The sequence below is a fragment of the Temnothorax americanus genome, unplaced genomic scaffold (assembly GCF_048541705.1).
Source record: "Temnothorax americanus isolate GAGA-0224 unplaced genomic scaffold, ASM4854170v1 Scaffold14, whole genome shotgun sequence".
Lineage (NCBI taxonomy): Eukaryota > Metazoa > Arthropoda > Insecta > Hymenoptera > Formicidae > Temnothorax > Temnothorax americanus.
Window position 1 is genome coordinate 4221933 of NW_027509275.1, and position 17028 is coordinate 4238960.

At 43.7% G+C, this 17028-nt stretch overlaps 4 protein-coding genes and 1 long non-coding RNA gene across 7 annotated transcripts; 1 reads left to right on the forward strand and 4 right to left on the reverse strand.

Moving 5' to 3' along the window:
• Positions 1-24: 24 nt before the first annotated feature.
• On the forward strand, positions 25-12301 carry LOC143894572 (uncharacterized). The gene is made up of 3 exons (XR_013256127.1): positions 25-152; positions 6174-6366; positions 12163-12301. It is a non-coding gene; the product is annotated as an uncharacterized LOC143894572 (long non-coding RNA).
• LOC143894562 (uncharacterized) lies at positions 257-4618 on the reverse strand. 2 transcript variants are annotated; one of them, XM_077400932.1, is made up of 5 exons: positions 4393-4618; positions 3616-3720; positions 1981-3425; positions 1318-1716; positions 257-1210 (listed from the first exon to the last, which is right to left on the reverse strand). In XM_077400932.1, exons 2-5 carry the CDS (start codon positions 3650-3652, stop codon positions 668-670), a joined length of 2424 nt encoding a protein of 807 aa, XP_077257058.1. In that variant the 5' UTR covers positions 3653-3720; positions 4393-4618; the 3' UTR covers positions 257-667. The 2 variants fall into 2 exon arrangements, with proteins under 2 accessions (XP_077257058.1, XP_077257059.1); XM_077400933.1 differs by lacking the exon at positions 4393-4618 and adding an exon at positions 3990-4338.
• LOC143894566 (pyruvate dehydrogenase E1 component subunit alpha, mitochondrial) lies at positions 4922-8063 on the reverse strand. Of its 2 annotated transcripts, XM_077400948.1 has the most exons (6): positions 7056-8063; positions 6765-6938; positions 6448-6666; positions 6077-6325; positions 5710-5955; positions 4922-5542 (listed from the first exon to the last, which is right to left on the reverse strand). In XM_077400948.1, exons 1-6 carry the CDS (start codon positions 7167-7169, stop codon positions 5393-5395), a joined length of 1152 nt encoding a protein of 383 aa, XP_077257074.1. In that variant the 5' UTR covers positions 7170-8063; the 3' UTR covers positions 4922-5392. The 2 variants fall into 2 exon arrangements, with proteins under 2 accessions (XP_077257074.1, XP_077257073.1); XM_077400947.1 differs by having other exon boundaries at positions 6765-8063.
• Positions 8066-12481, reverse strand: LOC143894561 (uncharacterized). The gene is made up of 10 exons (XM_077400931.1): positions 12141-12481; positions 11498-11802; positions 11182-11357; positions 10833-10935; positions 10319-10620; positions 9910-10157; positions 9415-9766; positions 9080-9268; positions 8706-8978; positions 8066-8483 (listed from the first exon to the last, which is right to left on the reverse strand). Exons 1-10 carry the CDS (start codon positions 12470-12472, stop codon positions 8124-8126), a joined length of 2640 nt encoding a protein of 879 aa, XP_077257057.1. The 5' UTR covers positions 12473-12481; the 3' UTR covers positions 8066-8123.
• A 1647-nt stretch (positions 12482-14128) lies between these two features.
• On the reverse strand, positions 14129-16548 carry Parvin (beta-parvin). Its single transcript, XM_077400949.1, has 5 exons — positions 16326-16548; positions 15658-15921; positions 15155-15549; positions 14816-15059; positions 14129-14727 (listed from the first exon to the last, which is right to left on the reverse strand). The coding sequence occupies exons 1-5, from the start codon at positions 16471-16473 to the stop codon at positions 14648-14650; spliced, it is 1131 nt and encodes a 376-aa protein (XP_077257075.1). The 5' UTR covers positions 16474-16548; the 3' UTR covers positions 14129-14647.
• Between the last annotated feature and the right edge of the window lie 480 nt (positions 16549-17028).

The window sequence follows — 17028 nt, forward strand, 5'->3', positions numbered from 1 at the left end:
GCTTGAGTATATGAGTCAATCGAGTGCCTGACCAGCCTGACCTGACACCCTGACAGTAGTGCTTCACCTTCACCTAGCTTCACCATGCGCCGACAGCTGACAGGACACCGGACACCGGACACGTCAGGGCTTTAAAAACGACGCTGTTGTATGTACGTTCCCATTATTCGCGAACGAGACGAAAGCTATATAGTACGTATGTACATACATCCGCAGATTGGATTCCAAAGGATAGGACGAAAATAATTTTAAAAAATTATTTCATGTCTTTTATTTTATTCCGTTGCGTACAAATCACGTTCGCGTGTCAAAAAGCGTTTCAACGTCACGCTTTTGCATCGCTGGACCAACTATAATACGTTTTATAAATTTCTTTATAGTCGAACGAATTTAGCCGGAATCTTGCGCAATACGGAAATCGCTCACAAAACTTAATTTTTCGCGTTTTATCTTTAGCGAGAGTAGCAAGCACTTGTAACAGAGAGAAAGAAAGAGACAGAGAGAGAGAGAGAAAATTATAATTACATGTTATTAAAGTTACATTTGCTTTACGTACTCTTATTTGCATATTACTGCGCTTATCTTGACGCGTGGTCTAGTTAAAGCTATAGATATATTCTTTCGAGACGCGCAAGTCGCTACGATATATAGATATAGATGACCAGCTTTACGAGCTGTTGCTCGATGTACTTGGCTTGCCCGAAGACGGGCTTCTCGCGGAAACTTTAGCGAGAGAATTTTCCATTCTGCTGATCAACTTTTGTAAAGTGTTCCTTTTAACCGATCCACCACTCTCGAGCGAATCCTCCATCTCGTCGAGCCCCTCGTTCCCGCCTCGTTTATTTGCCTCGGCAGAGCAGTTAAAATCGCTCGTGACTCGTGACTTTCTGTTGACGGCAAATCGATTCCAAGCCTTCTTATCGGAACCGACCGAGACTGATTTAGCATCCTCGCTCTCCCTCTTTTTGGCAATGTCTCTTTGTCGCGCCGTAAAGTCGGCCCACAATGCTATGTCGTCGTACAATTGTTCGTTCTGTTCCATCTCCGCAGCGTCGCAAACACGCAAATCGCTTCGCGGTAACTGATAATGCTCCATCTCTTCTCGGGTAGAGTCGCCGTTCGTCTCCGATTCTGCGTTACGCCTCGTGTTATGTACAGCTTCGTTTACTCTCGCACATATATCCAATCCTGGCGATTGCGGCATTATTTGCTATCGAAAGACAGATACCGAATATAAAGATCAATTCAATTAAGCGGCTATTGATCAAGAAATAAATGCACGTCCCCGTGTACGGGCACGGGCATCAGACGTTTTACCTGATGATGATTTTTATCGCGTCCTTCTTGGTAGGCGCTAACGTCGTCGTAAAATTCTTCGGTTTGCTCAGGACTTGTGCTTCCTGCGGGAGATTTTACTTGGTAAATTGGCCTGGGTGGAGGAGGACAATTATATTCCGGCAATTCCTCCCCAATCCCTCCGTCCGCTGAGACGTCCCGATTCGGCGTCAAATCGGACGCGTCGTCGTAAGTAGGTATTTCTTCCGTATCCAAAAGTGACGATGGATTCGATGAAACTTTGTCCTTGTAACGATGCCTCTTGTCCGATTTGCCAGGAGATTCTCTTCTACTCAAAACTCTATCCAGAAAGGATTTTTTCTGAAGCCTGCTCGACATTTCGATCTGATTCTTGGCCAATCTTCTGTTTGGAATCAAGCTCTGTATCGAACAAACGGACGAAAAGTTACTTAATTTCGGAATGCGATTATCTTTTTATCTCTTCGCGATCGTTCCAAAGAGGAAGAGAAAAGAATAGTATGCTTGCATTACCTTCGCGACAATTAAGTTTTAGTTTATCGTTTAATATAGAGTAACTAATGATTAGAGCAAAAGAGATGGGAGGGGCGTTACAAAGTCGCTTCATCTCGCGAGTAACATGCGTTTTCGCAAAATGTTAATTGTAATCACTAAAACTAGGCTTACTTCCACGTCGTCGTAAAACTCTTCTCCTTTCTCGCCATCGACGGTAAATGCATCGTTGTTGCGGCTCCGTTCCGCTTCGACGCTCGTAGCGTTGATTCGCGAGAGTGTAACGATATCGTCGTACGTCTCTTGAAATGATATCGCGTCGCGGGAATTGTCCTCCTCTTCCATCTGCCCTTCCACCTTCTCGTTTCTCTCGTTCCGTTCATCAGGCGCACGAACGTCGTCGTACGTGACAGCTTCCTCCTGCCTCTCGTCGGTATCGTCAGCCTGCTGTTTTTTCGACACTGCCATATTTTGATAACGCGTTTCATTCCTCAAGTCTTCGATTCTATGATAAATGTCATCGTCGTCGTCGTCGTCGTCGTCATCGTCACCCTCGACGGTCGCTCTGTAAGAGGGTATCGCGAGAGGGTTCGCGGGAGGTAAAGAGGGGAGCCTCCGCGGTATTCGAGCTGGTAGCGGAGGCACTCTCTCGCCCGTATCTTTTTGCCCGACTTCGTTCTTGTTGTTACTCGTCGATTCGACTTTGGCCATTGACTTGTCGACAACTGATTTTCCTGCATCTCGATGCCGCGCTGCCTCGTCGGCCTCGTCGGCCTCGTCGGCCTCGTCGCCTTTGCGACAATCCGTTAGCGGGAGGGATTCGGGAACGGTAACACGCCTCTTCTTCTCGCGGCCTTCCGCTCTGCTCCCTTCGCTCTCGTTGCGACTGCATCCCACTTCGCAGATCTTCGCTATCCATTGGTCCATGTCCTTCGGCGTCCTGGCGATAAACTGCAACGTTTCGTTTCCAGGACTGTACATCTCAAAGGCCGATTCGCTCTTTCGTCGATCACGGGGAATCATATTCGGCGCCGGGCGGGCCATGTAACCCCGAATCGGATAGATCGCGTACGGACGATTGTGCCGTTCGCTTCGATAGACGAGCAGGTGCGATCCAACCAACGCGATCCAGCAGGCGCGACTTTCGGATAGAAATAATTTCTTTCCTTCCTTCCTGTGGAGCGGGCCGCATTTGTAACACTTGCTTCTAATTTGCATCGCCGATAGATTCTTGTAGATTTCGATCAGCATCTGCCCCTCGTCGTTCTGCTCGGGATATTCATTCGCGACCGGCGCGCTCGCGGCCTGGCTCTCGTTTTCGAAGGTCTCGTAGTAATCCTGGTGGTGGGTGCGCGCGCGAGATGCGGAATGCGTCTGGGGGGCCGCGCCACCCTTGTGAGATTCTTCCATTCCTACGTATTCCTCCGAATCGGCGATAGGTCTCCTCGTCAGCAATAGGCTTCTCGGGCCGGACTTCATGTCCAAGTAAGGTTCCGGGGATGACATCGTCGTGACGCTCGTCAGGGTGTTTTTCGAGCGTACCAACAGCTTCTCCCGCAGGCTCTCGAGCGTAAGCGGAAGCTGCGCGTCGCGAAGGCATTCCAAAAACGTTATCACTTCTGTGTGCAAATTCAACAGAATTTCGTCGTTCAGAGAAATTGCATATACGGCGCGGGGGAGTGCCAGCTAGGGTACGCGTGATGCGTGTTAACAGAAACGGCGTCAAAATTCATTTATTCGCGAGAGAATAGGTAAAGCGATTTAAATATTTTCGGCAAAAGCTGGTCTCTTTGTCTTTGGAATACTTACCTCGCAATATATCGTTAACGTTGATGTCGATTTCCATATTGTTGTCCTATACCAGCGGTCACGGGTGTTTGCTTTTATAAAACAATTGCGGCAACTTGGACAAGCCTAAAATTTTCCATCGAAAGAATTTATAGCAATGGTAATGCTTGATATTAACGAGTGACGGTATCCTTGTAGTTCCTACAGGATGTACCGCGAGATATAGCCATTGCGGATAACGCTTTATCTCACTAACGCTTTAAATTTTCATTCGTATAAAATGTGTAAGTATACGTATAAGTAAGTGATACATCTCGCGATAAACATATATATCTATCGCTCTCAATAATTTAACGCGCGCGCGCGCGCGCGCGTGTATTAATAATAATAATAACAACGGTGTCATCCACGAGTTCGATCATCGTCGGCGATTTAGGCGAGGAATTTCTCGAGCGGCGCTTTGCGCGATGACGCGGCCGCGGTTTGTCGTCGCCCGTTGAGTTTTATTAACTTGGAACGATCGGCCTTTCGTTCGTCGTCCGACCTTAAATCACTCGTCTTCCCTGAAACTCTCAGACACCGCCCTTTCGGTCAATCCGCCGTTCCTCGTAGCTTTCGCTCGAGAAGGATATCTCATCTTACTTACTTTTTAAACTTTAATCAAATCTCAAGCTCTGTTTCACGAGAGACGTAGAACCAAGTCGAAATGAGACTAAACTCTTCTACATAATATATATATATATATATATATATATATATATATATATATTTGCGGAAAAGAAAAAGTATGGTACTTGCTGCAGATTCGTGCTGGTTCCTCGAGTCTATTATCGAAACAATCGCACGAGTCGAAGAGTGTCGTCGAACCGCGTATCTGCGCCCGCAGTTAAAATGAAAGGAACGTCGGTAGGTAAAGGTGCGTCGCGTTGTAAATGACCCTCGGACATGCGATATCGTCCATGTATCGTCGAGCGACTGTCTCGTTAGAACGTTCAATTAGCGCGACGTGACACGTGCGAGCGACGTAAGGCGACTCCCGCAGAGACGTTCGTGCAGCCACGTCTCTCTCGTCTCGCCCTCCGCGACTCTTGGCTCCGTCGCGCTGCGCTTCTCCAACTCCCAACGCCTCTTTCACGATCTGACTCATTCATCGAGCCCGCGTCCATCTCTCCCGCTGCCAATTCGCCGTTCTACCATTCGTGCCCTTTCGCTCTCGTCATTTAAAACGATCACCAGTTTTAATTGATCGTTTCTGTCGACGAAAGAAATGGCGAGCCTCACTCTACTCTACTCTGCACCCTCAGCCAATCTCGACGTCGCGTCGCGTCGCGTCGTTGAATACGTTCAACGATTCAAAAACTTGAAAACTCTACGGAAAATCAATTGCACTTTCGTCGCGTCAGATAGGTAGGAAGCAGATCGATAGGAAAACATGGTTGACCATCAAGGATGATTCGTGTGTTTATTATATAAAACTATAAAAATATGTGCGCCTATGACACACGAAATCGCGCGAAAGGATTCTCACGTGTAACGTAAGCTGCTCACGTTTCCTCGACGTTTGTTGTGTGTGACAGCTTTTTCAAAAAAGTTTTAGACTGCTTCTCCACAGTCAAATCATAAAAATCACAAAAAGGTACGTGTTTTGCTTCTATGTTATACCGGATATATTTTCATCAAAAATACATAATACGATGTCGAACCTGGCGTGAGTAATTTAAATCTTACGAGTATAAGAGATCATACGGAGTAATTAAGAACTTTACAGTAGGAAATTACTTTTTTTTTTAATTGCTTTTCAATGTAATTCCCAAGGAACTTTACCACGAATTTTCTCTAACGGTTTGGCATAAACGTTGGTCGAGATCTCCGACATTTCTAACCACTGATCGGCCTTGGCTTGCTCCACTTCCTGATCGACTTCTTTGTAGACTGACATTCGTACGTTCTGAACATACAACGAGCAGTTGAAGCACAGTTATCATTTTACGTCAACTGTCATCGTACATAAAAATTTCAAGCATAACACACACACACACACACACACACACACACACACACACACACACACACACACACACACAAGTTTGAAAATATCTTTCATACGAGTCATACCTCGACATCTCTTTCAGTCATAAGGCCTTTCTCTACGATGAGCTTGGTAAATATCGTGATTGGATCTTGTTCGGTTTGCACAGCTTTAATTTCTTCTCTAGTACGATACGAGTAACCGGGGTCGCTCATACTGTGTCCGAAATAACGATAAGTTACCATCTCCAGCACAATCGGGCCATTTCGGAGTGCGTAATCCCTACTAAAGCGTATGGCTTCTCGCACATCCACGATTTTCATCCCATCGACCTGTACGCGATGTACATTGTAACACGGGTAGATATTAGATACCTACAGGATTAGCTATAGGACACGAAGGAGCGTTAACGAAAGAACAGAGGACAGTGTTAAACGGGGTACCTGCATTTACCTTTATTCCTGGGATGAGGTCTCCGCGCGTGTAGAGCCGTGTGTTGGCGGAGTGTCGATGTACGGCCGTACCCATCCCGTATCTATTATTTTCGCAGATGTAGACCACCGGCAGATTCCACAGCTTTGCCATGTTCCAAGCCTCGTAAACCTGGCCCTGCGAGGCTGCACCGTCGCCGTACAACGTAAAAGACACGGCGCCTGTGCCATTGTACTTGTGGGCCAAGGCTATCCCGGTGCCGATAGGTACCTAATCGTAAACGCTAAGCGCCGATTAATAGACTTAACCAGGTGGGATTTGAGTCAAGAGTAACAAAAGCGAGAGAGAGAGAGAGAGAGAGAGAGAGAGAGAGAGAGAGAGCGCATATTTACCTGTCCACCGACAATACCGTCGCCACCGTAAAATCGCGGGGCGTACATGTGCATCGAGCCGCCCTTCCCCTTGGCCGCGCCTGTCTTACGACCCATGAGTTCCGCAAGAACCGAGCGAATCGGAATACCGAACACGACGGCGAAACCGTGGCATCTGTATGCCGTAATAACGGTGTCCCGTTCGGCCAGAGCCATTTTCAGACCCACGGCTATAGCTTCCTAGAACAAGTATTGCATTTTCGTCTTCCATTCGCTATGTATCGCACGACAATTATCGGCGTGCACATCGCTTTGCTATTTAGATTCTTCTCATCCACCTGACCAACGTATAAGTGTAAAAAGCCATTGATGAGCCGCTGTCTGTACAACTCTGCGGCCCTGTTCTCCATCCGACGTATATAGTTCATTGTCTTCAACGCGTATGTAGCATCTTCCAAGTTTAAAGTCGATTTCTCGAGCGGCCCTTTATCGAGCCGATACAGATCGTATTTCTGAGAAAAAGTTTCAACTACAAAGGCAGAGAAAGAGAAAGAGAAGAAGGGAGATATAAGGGGAGGGAAAGGGGAGGAAAGCGAAAAAAGGAGAAAGAAATGTCGCAAATTAAATACCGATTCTATGACAGCTTCTTTAGTGACGTTGCGATAATGCGATAACAAGTTGTATCGCATTTTGACGCCACGGCGACAAGATGACAATCCTGACTTTACCCACATTAAATACATGCTTCAAGTGTCCGACGCTCAACGTTATTAGGATGAAAATTTTCTCAATTTTTTCGAAACTTGAAAGTTGCTTCGCGCGACGTCAGTCTCCTCAAATCGTTAACGTTATGGATCGTTATCGATTTATTTCCCACGACCAGCACATGACATTTTACCATACGTCATACATACTTTTCTTCTTACTTTACACTTGTTGATTCTTTGCTACTATCTATTATTTGTCATTCGTAGCGCGAATAAGAGTTTATTTTATGAAAGCCTTTATCGTTTATTAGAAATTATTTGAAAAACTTGCACTTCTTCAAGATAACTAGCTGGTCAAATTAAATCGCAAATATTAATGGTTACGATTGATCGCAAAATGACAATCGTATTTTGTAAATATTGTAAAATACGAACACAGTCTTGTAAATATGTAAATAGTCTTAATCACGTTGTTGACATCGATTATCGCGTTATTGCAATGTTGCATACGCATTTGATATTATGAAGCGAGAGCCAATGTTTGCCATATTTTCGAGCTCTTGGAAAAATACCATCTTTCCACGATAACAATCTTGCTCAAGCAGCCGTCAAAAGTGTATCGCTTTCGTATCAATTAGAAATTGTGACGAAATTAAAGAATACGATGCCATTGGTGTTGAGAATATCCAAGAAGAGACGGAAAAAGTAAAAAATATGCACAACGGAGATATATGCTATTACACTTGCTTATCGAACCAACGGTAAGCGTCCCAGTTACTTGCGCCTGATTAAAGAGTAGAGCTTTCCTTCTAGATCTAGGATATAAATATGCGGGTTTTATTCTTCATAAATCTCTTGTGCTACGAAAGTTAAAAGCTTACGATATTCTCTCTTAACGGTCACGCGCCGGTTCGATTTCACATCGTTCCAATCGTAAAAGTATTTATTAAGAATATTAATTATCACAACTATATATAATTAGATGGAATTTTAGATGGAGTTGACCGCCAAATTCTCCTGTGGAGAATGGCGATAGCCGTTCGACAACGTCATCTTCTTCGCGCGAGAAGGATATAGCGGTTTTTGCGTAAACGGATCCGAACGCGTCGCATGAAACTGCAGGAAAGCGGAATCTTTCCGAGTGTCTCGGTGTCTATCCGAATCGATCAGGAAGGCGATTGCATCCCGCCACCATCGGCGCGCATCTCGCTTTCGCGTTTCACGTACTTGCATCGATAGTAACTTTTCATCTCGAACGATGCGTCGGCTGTGACGAGGACATAACTGATGCTTATTCGTAGCTCGCAATATCCAAGCATGCGTAGGCGCTGCTACGCGATCTATTTCGACCTGCGCATTCGAAGATATATAAATTAGATCGTGACTATTAGGGGTGAGCCAACGTATCTCGACGTGGCAGTTGTCAACGAGACAGTTGTAAATTGTCGTAAATCAGTTGTAATCGAGAAAAATAAATAAAATAATTATATCTATATCTCGTCCGCGGCACCTTCTTTTACACCGGGCAGACAAGCCGGTATCCAAATACTCAATTATATAACTTTGACATACTTTGACACGCTTGAAACATCTGCGACTGATTCGCGACGTCTGCGGTCCCGCTGCTGACGGTATTTCAATTTTTTGCTTTGGATTTCGCTCCTTATTGGGATCACCAAACAGTCCTTTCGATTCTGCCACTTTGATCATGAAAAGCGAATCAAACTGCATCATTTCCTTTCGTTTGATTACAGCGATAAAACAGCCTGGATCTAACGTATGTTCGTTATTCTCGCCATAAATTTCATCGATAGTTCCCACTTCGAACAAATCGCTATCGGGGATCTAACGATAATTTTACTGGTATATTAGTAAATTCCAAGGTGGTGTGCGATAAGCGATAATTTAACGCGTTGACGTTTATGAATGTTTATGAATGATCTTACAACAACATCAGTAGTATCTAACAACTTTTCATCTTCCTCGTCCTCCTGCTTGCACGAAAACATTTGTTCGTGTTGCGTCTGCGATTGGTCCTCCCAATATTCCCGCGATTGTTCTTGCCCACACGTATCGGTTTTGATTATCTTTGAAGTCTTTCCGCTAGTATCTTTGGATAGAGTCTTTCTCTTCGGCTGCAAGGCAACCAAAGTGTAAGTTAACTTTTCATTGCATAGTTTTCTTTATAAAATAACTCGGATTATGCAGATACGATATAGCCGGAAAATGCGTGTTCGATCGCGATCGTCAAATTTTAAATAGTACAAGATATCTCACTCACGGGATGCTCGCGAATGTATTTATCCGTGGCTAATTGATTGGCATATTCCACAACCTGTCGAATCATTTCCGTAGTTTCGGACGGCAAGATCGTATGCACTTCGTATATTAGAAACTGTATATTTGGTCTGGTTAGTGCGTATTTGAGCGTGGAAAATTGTTCGGCCAAAAGAGCGCGGGGCTGCTTGATCCCACCCGCTGTATCGCTAGTTAACGATTCTAATAAATTAGTGTCGCCACCGCGAGCAACAGCAAGATCGACGACGTCCCGGACGCCGGTGTAGCTGCACGGGGGAGTCGCTAGAACGACGGTCGCTCTTTCCAATTCGACAGACGGTGGTGGCGAAATATATCTAACGATAAAGAATTGTAACGTTTCCAAAGCAGCAACAGTATTATTAGCAGTAATAGAAGCAATAGCGGTAACAGTAGTGTAATATAGCAATAATAAAAGTAGTGGTAAATCGGTAAAAAAGAACCGTCTTTTTCGTATTACTTTTCTGAAAATATTCTACATTGCTGCAGAGTGAAGCCTAAGGTTGTGAGGTATGCTTCGTGTTCGCAACGATCATCTCCAGCACCGAAAGCTAAGAGTCTCCCAGCATCTTCGATGTCAGCCAAGAGACCCGCCAAGTAGCCCGTGTGACGAGGGGCGATCGAATGCGTGAGAATCACGGGACCACAAAGACGCGCGACACGTATCGCCTGCGCCAACGTAGCCGCTCCGAGGCACAAAGATCTTTCCTAAATAAATCTCCATTCTCCAATTTCCCGTCTTAAGATATTCTATCGATGTTCTTATATTCGCACCGCGGATAATATACTTGCGTAATGTGCATGCACGCGCGCGCTTCTCTTACATAAGCATACTTGAATAAATTAAAATAAGTAAGAATTATATTTACCAGAAAGATGAATCGGTGGTTGCGAACCAAATCGGACACGGCGAGTTTCTCTCGTGCCTTATCGTGCAAATTAATCATTTTTGGGCAAATTGGATCGAAGACATATTTGTTCTCGTGGAGCTCCGCCGCCGCCGCCGCCGCTTCGATATCGTCGCAAAGCTCGAGTTTTAGCTTCGACATGTCCTCGACGAATTCGTTTTTACCGAATACTCTCATGGTGTTAATCCATCCGGAAGCAATCGCGCCTTTGTCGGCCCAACTTATTCCTTCCGCGATACGCAGGTGCGTCGGAAGAAGTTCGTCTGGACATAAGTATATACGGTCATAATGCGGATATGCATAAAATAGGGATACAAAAAGAATATAAATAAAAGACATATTAATTTAATGTATAGTTGGCGCGATCAATGTTTCACAAACATTGATAATATATCGATATATCTCTGTTAAGCGCACTGTTCTACGATGGTAAGAAACATCGTCACGCAGATTGCAATTAAAAATTAGAAATAACCAAGGTTGAGTGCAGAACCGTCGATACGAAGACGCGAGATGCTCGCTGCCAAATGCGTCTTTGCTTTCAAAAGAGCATCCTCGATGTCTTTTAATCCGAAAGTCTGAAACAGCAACACAAAAAGCAAAAAGTATTATCGCAATTGTATAACGAATCGGCTCTTTACCAACGCACTCGCGCGCGTTGGTGTATAAACATTATTTTTACGACAATTTACGCAAAATTATTTTTACGACACGCCGGTATTGTCTCATGCTTGAAGCTATACGTATCGGGGAAGATAGCAGCAAACAGCAGCAAGAGGTATTAACGAGGAGAATTGACGAATCACGAAGGAATTACAACAAACCTCGAATATCTTATTTCGAGTTTCGATCGCGCTCCCATCACGTCGGCCGCGCCGGGTAAATTTTCTTTCCTGCATATCGTACAGTAACAACCAGACTACCCGTTCTCGTTGTTTCAGAGCACCGTTTCGGTACCAAAAACCACCGTCCTCGAGAGTACGATTCAAGATGTTTTTATCTGCAAATGTTGCAACGGAAGTTGATCGCGGATATTACACGTATATGTGTATATTTAATGAAGATACACGCGCGATACACGTCGGAGGATGGCTGTTAGGGCGAGCGATCTCTGCATGGAGCGATCTGCTCAATGCTCACATCTCAGAACGTCGTATACTAAACCAAAGACGCGTCTCATCTCGGCCTCGTTGGCATAATTCGGCGAAGGTCGTGTATTTTGCAAAACTTTGGCCGCCAAGAGGAGATCGTTGATACGCCAGCATGGTTCGACGCGAGCCTCCGTCATCGAGCCGCCCGCGCCAGTTCCCGATATAGCTATCGAGGAACCGACGATATCCTGGCTCCCGTCTCTTCTACCTTTCGGGAGATGCCCCTTTTCTCTGGGACGCCAATCCCAATCTTGCGACGTCGACGCAATCGACGTCTCGCGCGGAGTTTCCATCCTCAAACAAAAGTTATCGATCCACTCTATCCTCTGTCGAGTTAGATCTATCGTATATTCTACATTCTACTATGGATTGATTTCACGCACGCGTCACGCGACTGGTCTGTCCGTATTATACGCTACTATCTGCCCTAGCTACCGCCTACCGCCCTATATAGCGTTTATAAGAGTCTGACCCGTCGCAAAAAGAAAAGGAAAAACGGGAAAAACACTAAACCTACATTTGTCTTTTATATAATACGACGTATGCGACGTTTCGTCACGTTATCGTCTCTCTCTTTCGAATCTCTCTATCGTGTATTATAATATGTACAATACTCTTTTATGTATTCTTACCTTCTGTCCTCGGTTATTTCAGAGTCCCTTTCTCTTTGCAACTCGACGAGACTGTGATAAACTCGGTGACGCCATTCTTCATCACTTGGCAATATCAATTTCTCGAGTTCTCTGTTACGTAGCTCAACGCTGAGAAGACTAAAATTCGGTATCTGCGCCGTAAGAAGAAGTCGAAATATCTTTGCGTAGAGCGTGAATATGCTAGTTTTGCGAGCCTCGGAATCAACGGGAATCTCGACATCGACATCGACATCGTCGAGAGACTTGTCAGACGCTGACGTTGATACGGGCACGGACACGTCCGACGGATCGCTAGTCGACAATGTCGACATTGCTATTATTTTGCTAGTCGACTGTCGACTCCCGTTCCTGAGAAACGCTGTGCACGCCGAGGACCAACTCAAGTACTGAAGTGCACGAATGCCGCGCTAAATGCGCGATTTACAATTAAATGGAGGGCAGCCGGGAAGCTGCCCGACGAGCTGTGAGAGAAACACAATTACAGCGTGTCAATCAAGAGGTAATCCCGACGGAAGCGCATTTAAAACATGCGGCACGCGAATGCTCCGAGTGCTCATTTGCCACACGAATCTCCTTCTGTGGCCGCTGCAGCCTGCACTGGCCTGCAGCGATCGTCAAGGGCGAAAAGTCGAGAGAAGACTGAAGACAGTGAAGACACCAAGTCCGTGTCGCGCGACATCGCGTGCTTCGGAAGCGTATCCCACGAAATTGCATCTTTGGATTCTTATCAGGACGAAACGACTACCTTATTACACGTTATCACCGAGTCGTCGATTCGAGTCTACACCTTTTTTTCCCTCGTCCGTCCGTCCGTCCGCCCGCCCGTGTCCGTGGCCGTGGCCCCGTGCGGGTTGCTATATAATAATGTAAATCTGTTGTTGAATTATCGAAACCGCGGCAGCGTTAAAAGTTGAAATTATACGGACATATGATAACGATTATTTAAATTAAATTCAAGGAAGAATATAATGAATTAAATGAAACCTTTCAATTGCAGCGAGAATGATTGAAAATTTAAAACGTGTTTCCCCCCAAGAATGTGGATACATATTCTTCTTTCGATCCTTAGCAAAGTATCGTCAATCGTCACGATTGTCACGAAACTATACTATACGACACGCGACACCCACACGACACATGCATGATTATGAGAAAAGCGAGCGTACATACGTGACGATGCAAGATGCGAGTAATCGAATTATCGTGTTAATTTTATTGCGTAATCGATTTTTTATATTTTTATTAGGAAACAGTAGCATTGGAAGAGGGTGCTATATCCGTGCTACCGCTGCGCGCTGCGCTGCGCGATACCAACGTGTGGATTCGAATAGTCCAGAATAGTCATTACAGTCAAAGTTACGATCGATACAAAATAGACAGAATAATACACAGAGGAAAAAGAATATCTAATCTAAAATAATCGCCGCGCTGGCGCACGATGTCGTTTTCCATATATATGTACTTATCACATCTTATGTAGATACATATATATATATATATATATGTATATATTCATTAATCCCGAATATCGAATGGCGCCATCGGTTTCGTGCACGAGACCGAATACTTATTCGTTTTCATCAGACAAAAAGAATACAATAGACAATAGACAGCTGTCACGTACGTGTCCGATCGATCATCTCAGAACGACGGTGACGGCGGCAGGTACGATCGTGTTGACACAATTCCAAAGGAATAAGGAGTGAGCGGCTGATGTTCACGTTATACATACCTTATACTTATAAATATATTATGTATCAAATACTTTGAGCAATTCCAATATTTTTCCTTAGTTTTTTAAATTTAACTGCTGCTTCGCCACCTTTTAATTCTTTATTAAGTTTCCTCCGTCTTGTATGTAATAAAAAAGAAAATATGCGATGCTAAATTGTATTAGAGATTGATCTCGCGTGAGACTTCTTTCGCATACCGTCATACTTTATAAGCGAAATAAATAAGAAAACACATGATAATTGACACATTTATTAATAAACATCGCTATATAATTAAAAAAAAACTGTGATAAATATTATTTATATAAAATATATATATATATATATATATTATACTTAATATACTTTATACGAATATAAAAAGGCACTTAAGGTTACTCGAAGCTTTTAATACATTCTTCTCTGCTCTGTATCTAGCTGTACATTCTTACGTTTCTTTTTACATTTTTGTTTGTCTGAAATTGAAATAAACACATGTATTTTGTTTGTGTGCGCGTGTGTGTAAAATTTGCTCTCGATTATTTATTGGTTTCAAAGAAGAAAATAAAATTTGATGAAATGTAAAAAGCATAGCTAAACACGTGAGATCCATATTAAATCCATTTCTATAAATAGCTCTCCAATGGCAGCTTAATAAGGATGGCGGAATCACGTCACGAATTACGATCGTTAGGATAATTAGATTATCAATTTTAGTAACGCAACATTTGTGCATAAAGCTAATTGCGATAAAAGCGATTAAATACATCATTTTTAGTAATTTATCCCTTTATATTTCGTAAAGAGATTATATAACACGCGGAGCGTAGATTTCAGATCCAAATTTACGATATCTGTAAGAGAAAAAAAACTAGTTAAGTGTTTAAAGATTTGAAAAATTGTAAGATTAGAATGATAGCGATTTATCTAGAAACGACAAACCTTCGGGACGAGCTTTTGGCTTCGGTAGCCCAATATCTCGCATAATATCAAATGCAAATGAAACATTGTGAACTTTTTGGTCAATGGTCCTTGGTGTCAAATGAAAGCTACCTAGTGGGACAAAAAAACCTTCCAAGAGACCAAGCAGCAAAATCAAGAAGACTCCATCGTGGAATTGAGTATCCAGATCGGTCACTTCCAAATGTACCTTGCTCAAATGCTTATTCACGAATGTTACCAATGACTGAAAAAAAGATGGACGATGGACAATGTATTATCGAAAATGTGAGAAGAATGATAAGTCAAAACTGCAAATACAAGGCCATCTAATAAGCTTACTTTCTTTACAACGGCCAATTTGTCGGGTGCATGATCGAAAAGTGTATCAAATGCATCACGCTCGCAACGCATCCCCAAATCGTCGTACGTTGTCGTTAGTTCTTCTCTCACCGTTCTGTGTATCAACTGACCGTCCTTTTTACGTACCACAACTACTTGAACGGCAACTCTTTCCGGCAATCTAACGGGAGCGCGAAAGAGCCGCGCTAGGCCAACGAGCAGGTGCAGAATAGCAACGATATTCTTCGAATGTATAGATTCGACGCTCCACTTGTAAGGTGGATATCGACCTAGGGCACGATTAGCAGCGGACAAGACAACAGCGAGCTTCTGCTTCTGACCTTCCTCAGATTGAGTTACTTCAGGCACGTCCAATTTCTCCCCAGTCAGCTTTTCTAAAGTAGAATTTTTGCCAAGTTGAACAAAGTGACAGCTTTCGTTCTACCGCAAACTTTTCTAGAACTTTTCTACATATATATATGTATGTATATCCATACGCATACCTAGAAGTTTCTGCAGCACTTGTCCGTCGTAAAGATCTTCTACGATATCTTTCACGATAATTCGCTGATCGGCCAATTCGTCATTGATCCATTCGATCAAAACAAATATCAATTCTTGCAGCTTGGAGTCTTCTAAAGATTTTGGCTCTATCATGGAACGTTCTTCGTTCTCATCGAGAGCATATTCCTCTGGTGGCATGTCAGGATTAGCGGCATACCCTGGTGAATCAATCGCGTATTTTCCTTCTTCCTGCACATCTTTCACTAAAAATGTTACGTTCTTGTTACACAAGTCCTTCAAGTTACACTCTTTGTTCTTCGGCATAGGCATAATAAAAGATGATTGAATTGACGATCGAAAAAATTTGTTTGTCACGAACAAATTGAATCTACGGTTGCCCGGGCCCGGCATTGCGCATTGTGCCTGGTGTTGTGGGGCTTTACGGTTACGGACGTTACAGGTGGTTGATCCAAGTGAAATATAGAATGAAATAAAAACGGATAGCTTTTCTATCTTCAAACGACTGCAAACGACTCCAATTCCCTTCGTCCGCCGCATATAAGGTCTCGCTCCATATAAGGATACAAGATAAGCTTCATCGGAAAATGACGTAACCAAGTGACGTGCAAGTCTCGCGTTGTTATAACGTACGAAAGTTGGACGGTACCTTCCTTGATACGTTTCTTCCGTCCGAGCGTCCCGATTTTATCCCAGAAGCTTTCCTCTTTGTCTTCTTTCTTCGTGGAAACTGGCACTCGAGGTGACTTGGGTCGAGGAGACGCCATTATTGGAGCTTTAGCTTTCGATGTTTCCATTTTTCTCGTCTGCGTCTGACTCGTCTCTGTTTTCGTCTCGTCCTCGTTCGGCTCGTTCCTCCGTCCTCGTTCCTCGTTCCTCGTTCTTGGTTAGTCTTGGCATCGACGAGATAGTAACTAGATAGATGATGGCATTATCTCTCAGAAAAGTCAGAAAAGCGGGTGCGTGATAACCGCCAATCGGAAATCGCCTACAAATACAAAATGTCCGAAATGCTCGCCATCGCCATTGTACGTTATAAAACTACTGGCGTTTTCGATTTACTACCCGACTCGGGTCGCATCAATGGACATGGAATACATACATAGATATGTATGTATTCCACGTCAATGATGCTAGAGTCCTGTATACATGATGCGACCTGAGTCGGTTTGAGTCACAAATCGAAAACGCTATACGTTTATACGGCGGTAATAATTTACAATCCGGTTTAATAACTACCGTATACCATCCGATCCAAAATTTTTCTTCTTTCGATTATAACAAGATCATTTAAATATATGAGCCTATTTTGATACTCATAACATTTGAATCAATTTTTGATAGATCATTGC

What these genes read in the sequence shown, in the direction of transcription:
- LOC143894562 (XM_077400932.1), bottom strand. Translation starts at nt 3,652, where the DNA reads ATGGAAATCGACATCAACGTTAACGATATATTGCGAG. An exon ending in AGTTTTACGACGACGTGGAA is followed by an intron (nt 1,717 to 1,980) that starts GTAAGCCTAGTT and finishes TGTTCGATACAG; the next exon opens with AGCTTGATTCCAAACAGAAG. An exon ending in GCGATAAAAATCATCATCAG is followed by an intron (nt 1,211 to 1,317) that starts GTAAAACGTCTG and finishes GTCTTTCGATAG; the next exon opens with CAAATAATGCCGCAATCGCC.
- LOC143894566 (XM_077400947.1), bottom strand. Translation starts at nt 7,169, where the DNA reads ATGTATTTAATGTGGGTAAAGTCAGGATTGTCATCTTGTCGCCGTGGC. An exon ending in TACACTTATACGTTGGTCAG is followed by an intron (nt 6,667 to 6,764) that starts GTGGATGAGAAG and finishes TACTTGTTCTAG; the next exon opens with GAAGCTATAGCCGTGGGTCT. An exon ending in ACCTCATCCCAGGAATAAAG is followed by an intron (nt 5,956 to 6,076) that starts GTAAATGCAGGT and finishes CATCGCGTACAG; the next exon opens with GTCGATGGGATGAAAATCGT.
- LOC143894561 (XM_077400931.1), bottom strand. Translation starts at nt 12,472, where the DNA reads ATGTCGACATTGTCGACTAGCGATCCGTCGGACGTGTCCGTGCCCGTA. An exon ending in AGTATACGACGTTCTGAGAT is followed by an intron (nt 11,358 to 11,497) that starts GTGAGCATTGAG and finishes CAACATTTGCAG; the next exon opens with ATAAAAACATCTTGAATCGT. An exon ending in CTCGAAATAAGATATTCGAG is followed by an intron (nt 10,936 to 11,181) that starts GTTTGTTGTAAT and finishes TTGCTGTTTCAG; the next exon opens with ACTTTCGGATTAAAAGACAT.
- Parvin (XM_077400949.1), bottom strand. Translation starts at nt 16,473, where the DNA reads ATGGAAACATCGAAAGCTAAAGCTCCAATAATGGCGTCTCCTCGACCC. An exon ending in GAAGAAACGTATCAAGGAAG is followed by an intron (nt 15,922 to 16,325) that starts GTACCGTCCAAC and finishes TAACATTTTTAG; the next exon opens with TGAAAGATGTGCAGGAAGAA. An exon ending in GCCAAAAGCTCGTCCCGAAG is followed by an intron (nt 14,728 to 14,815) that starts GTTTGTCGTTTC and finishes TTTCTCTTACAG; the next exon opens with ATATCGTAAATTTGGATCTG.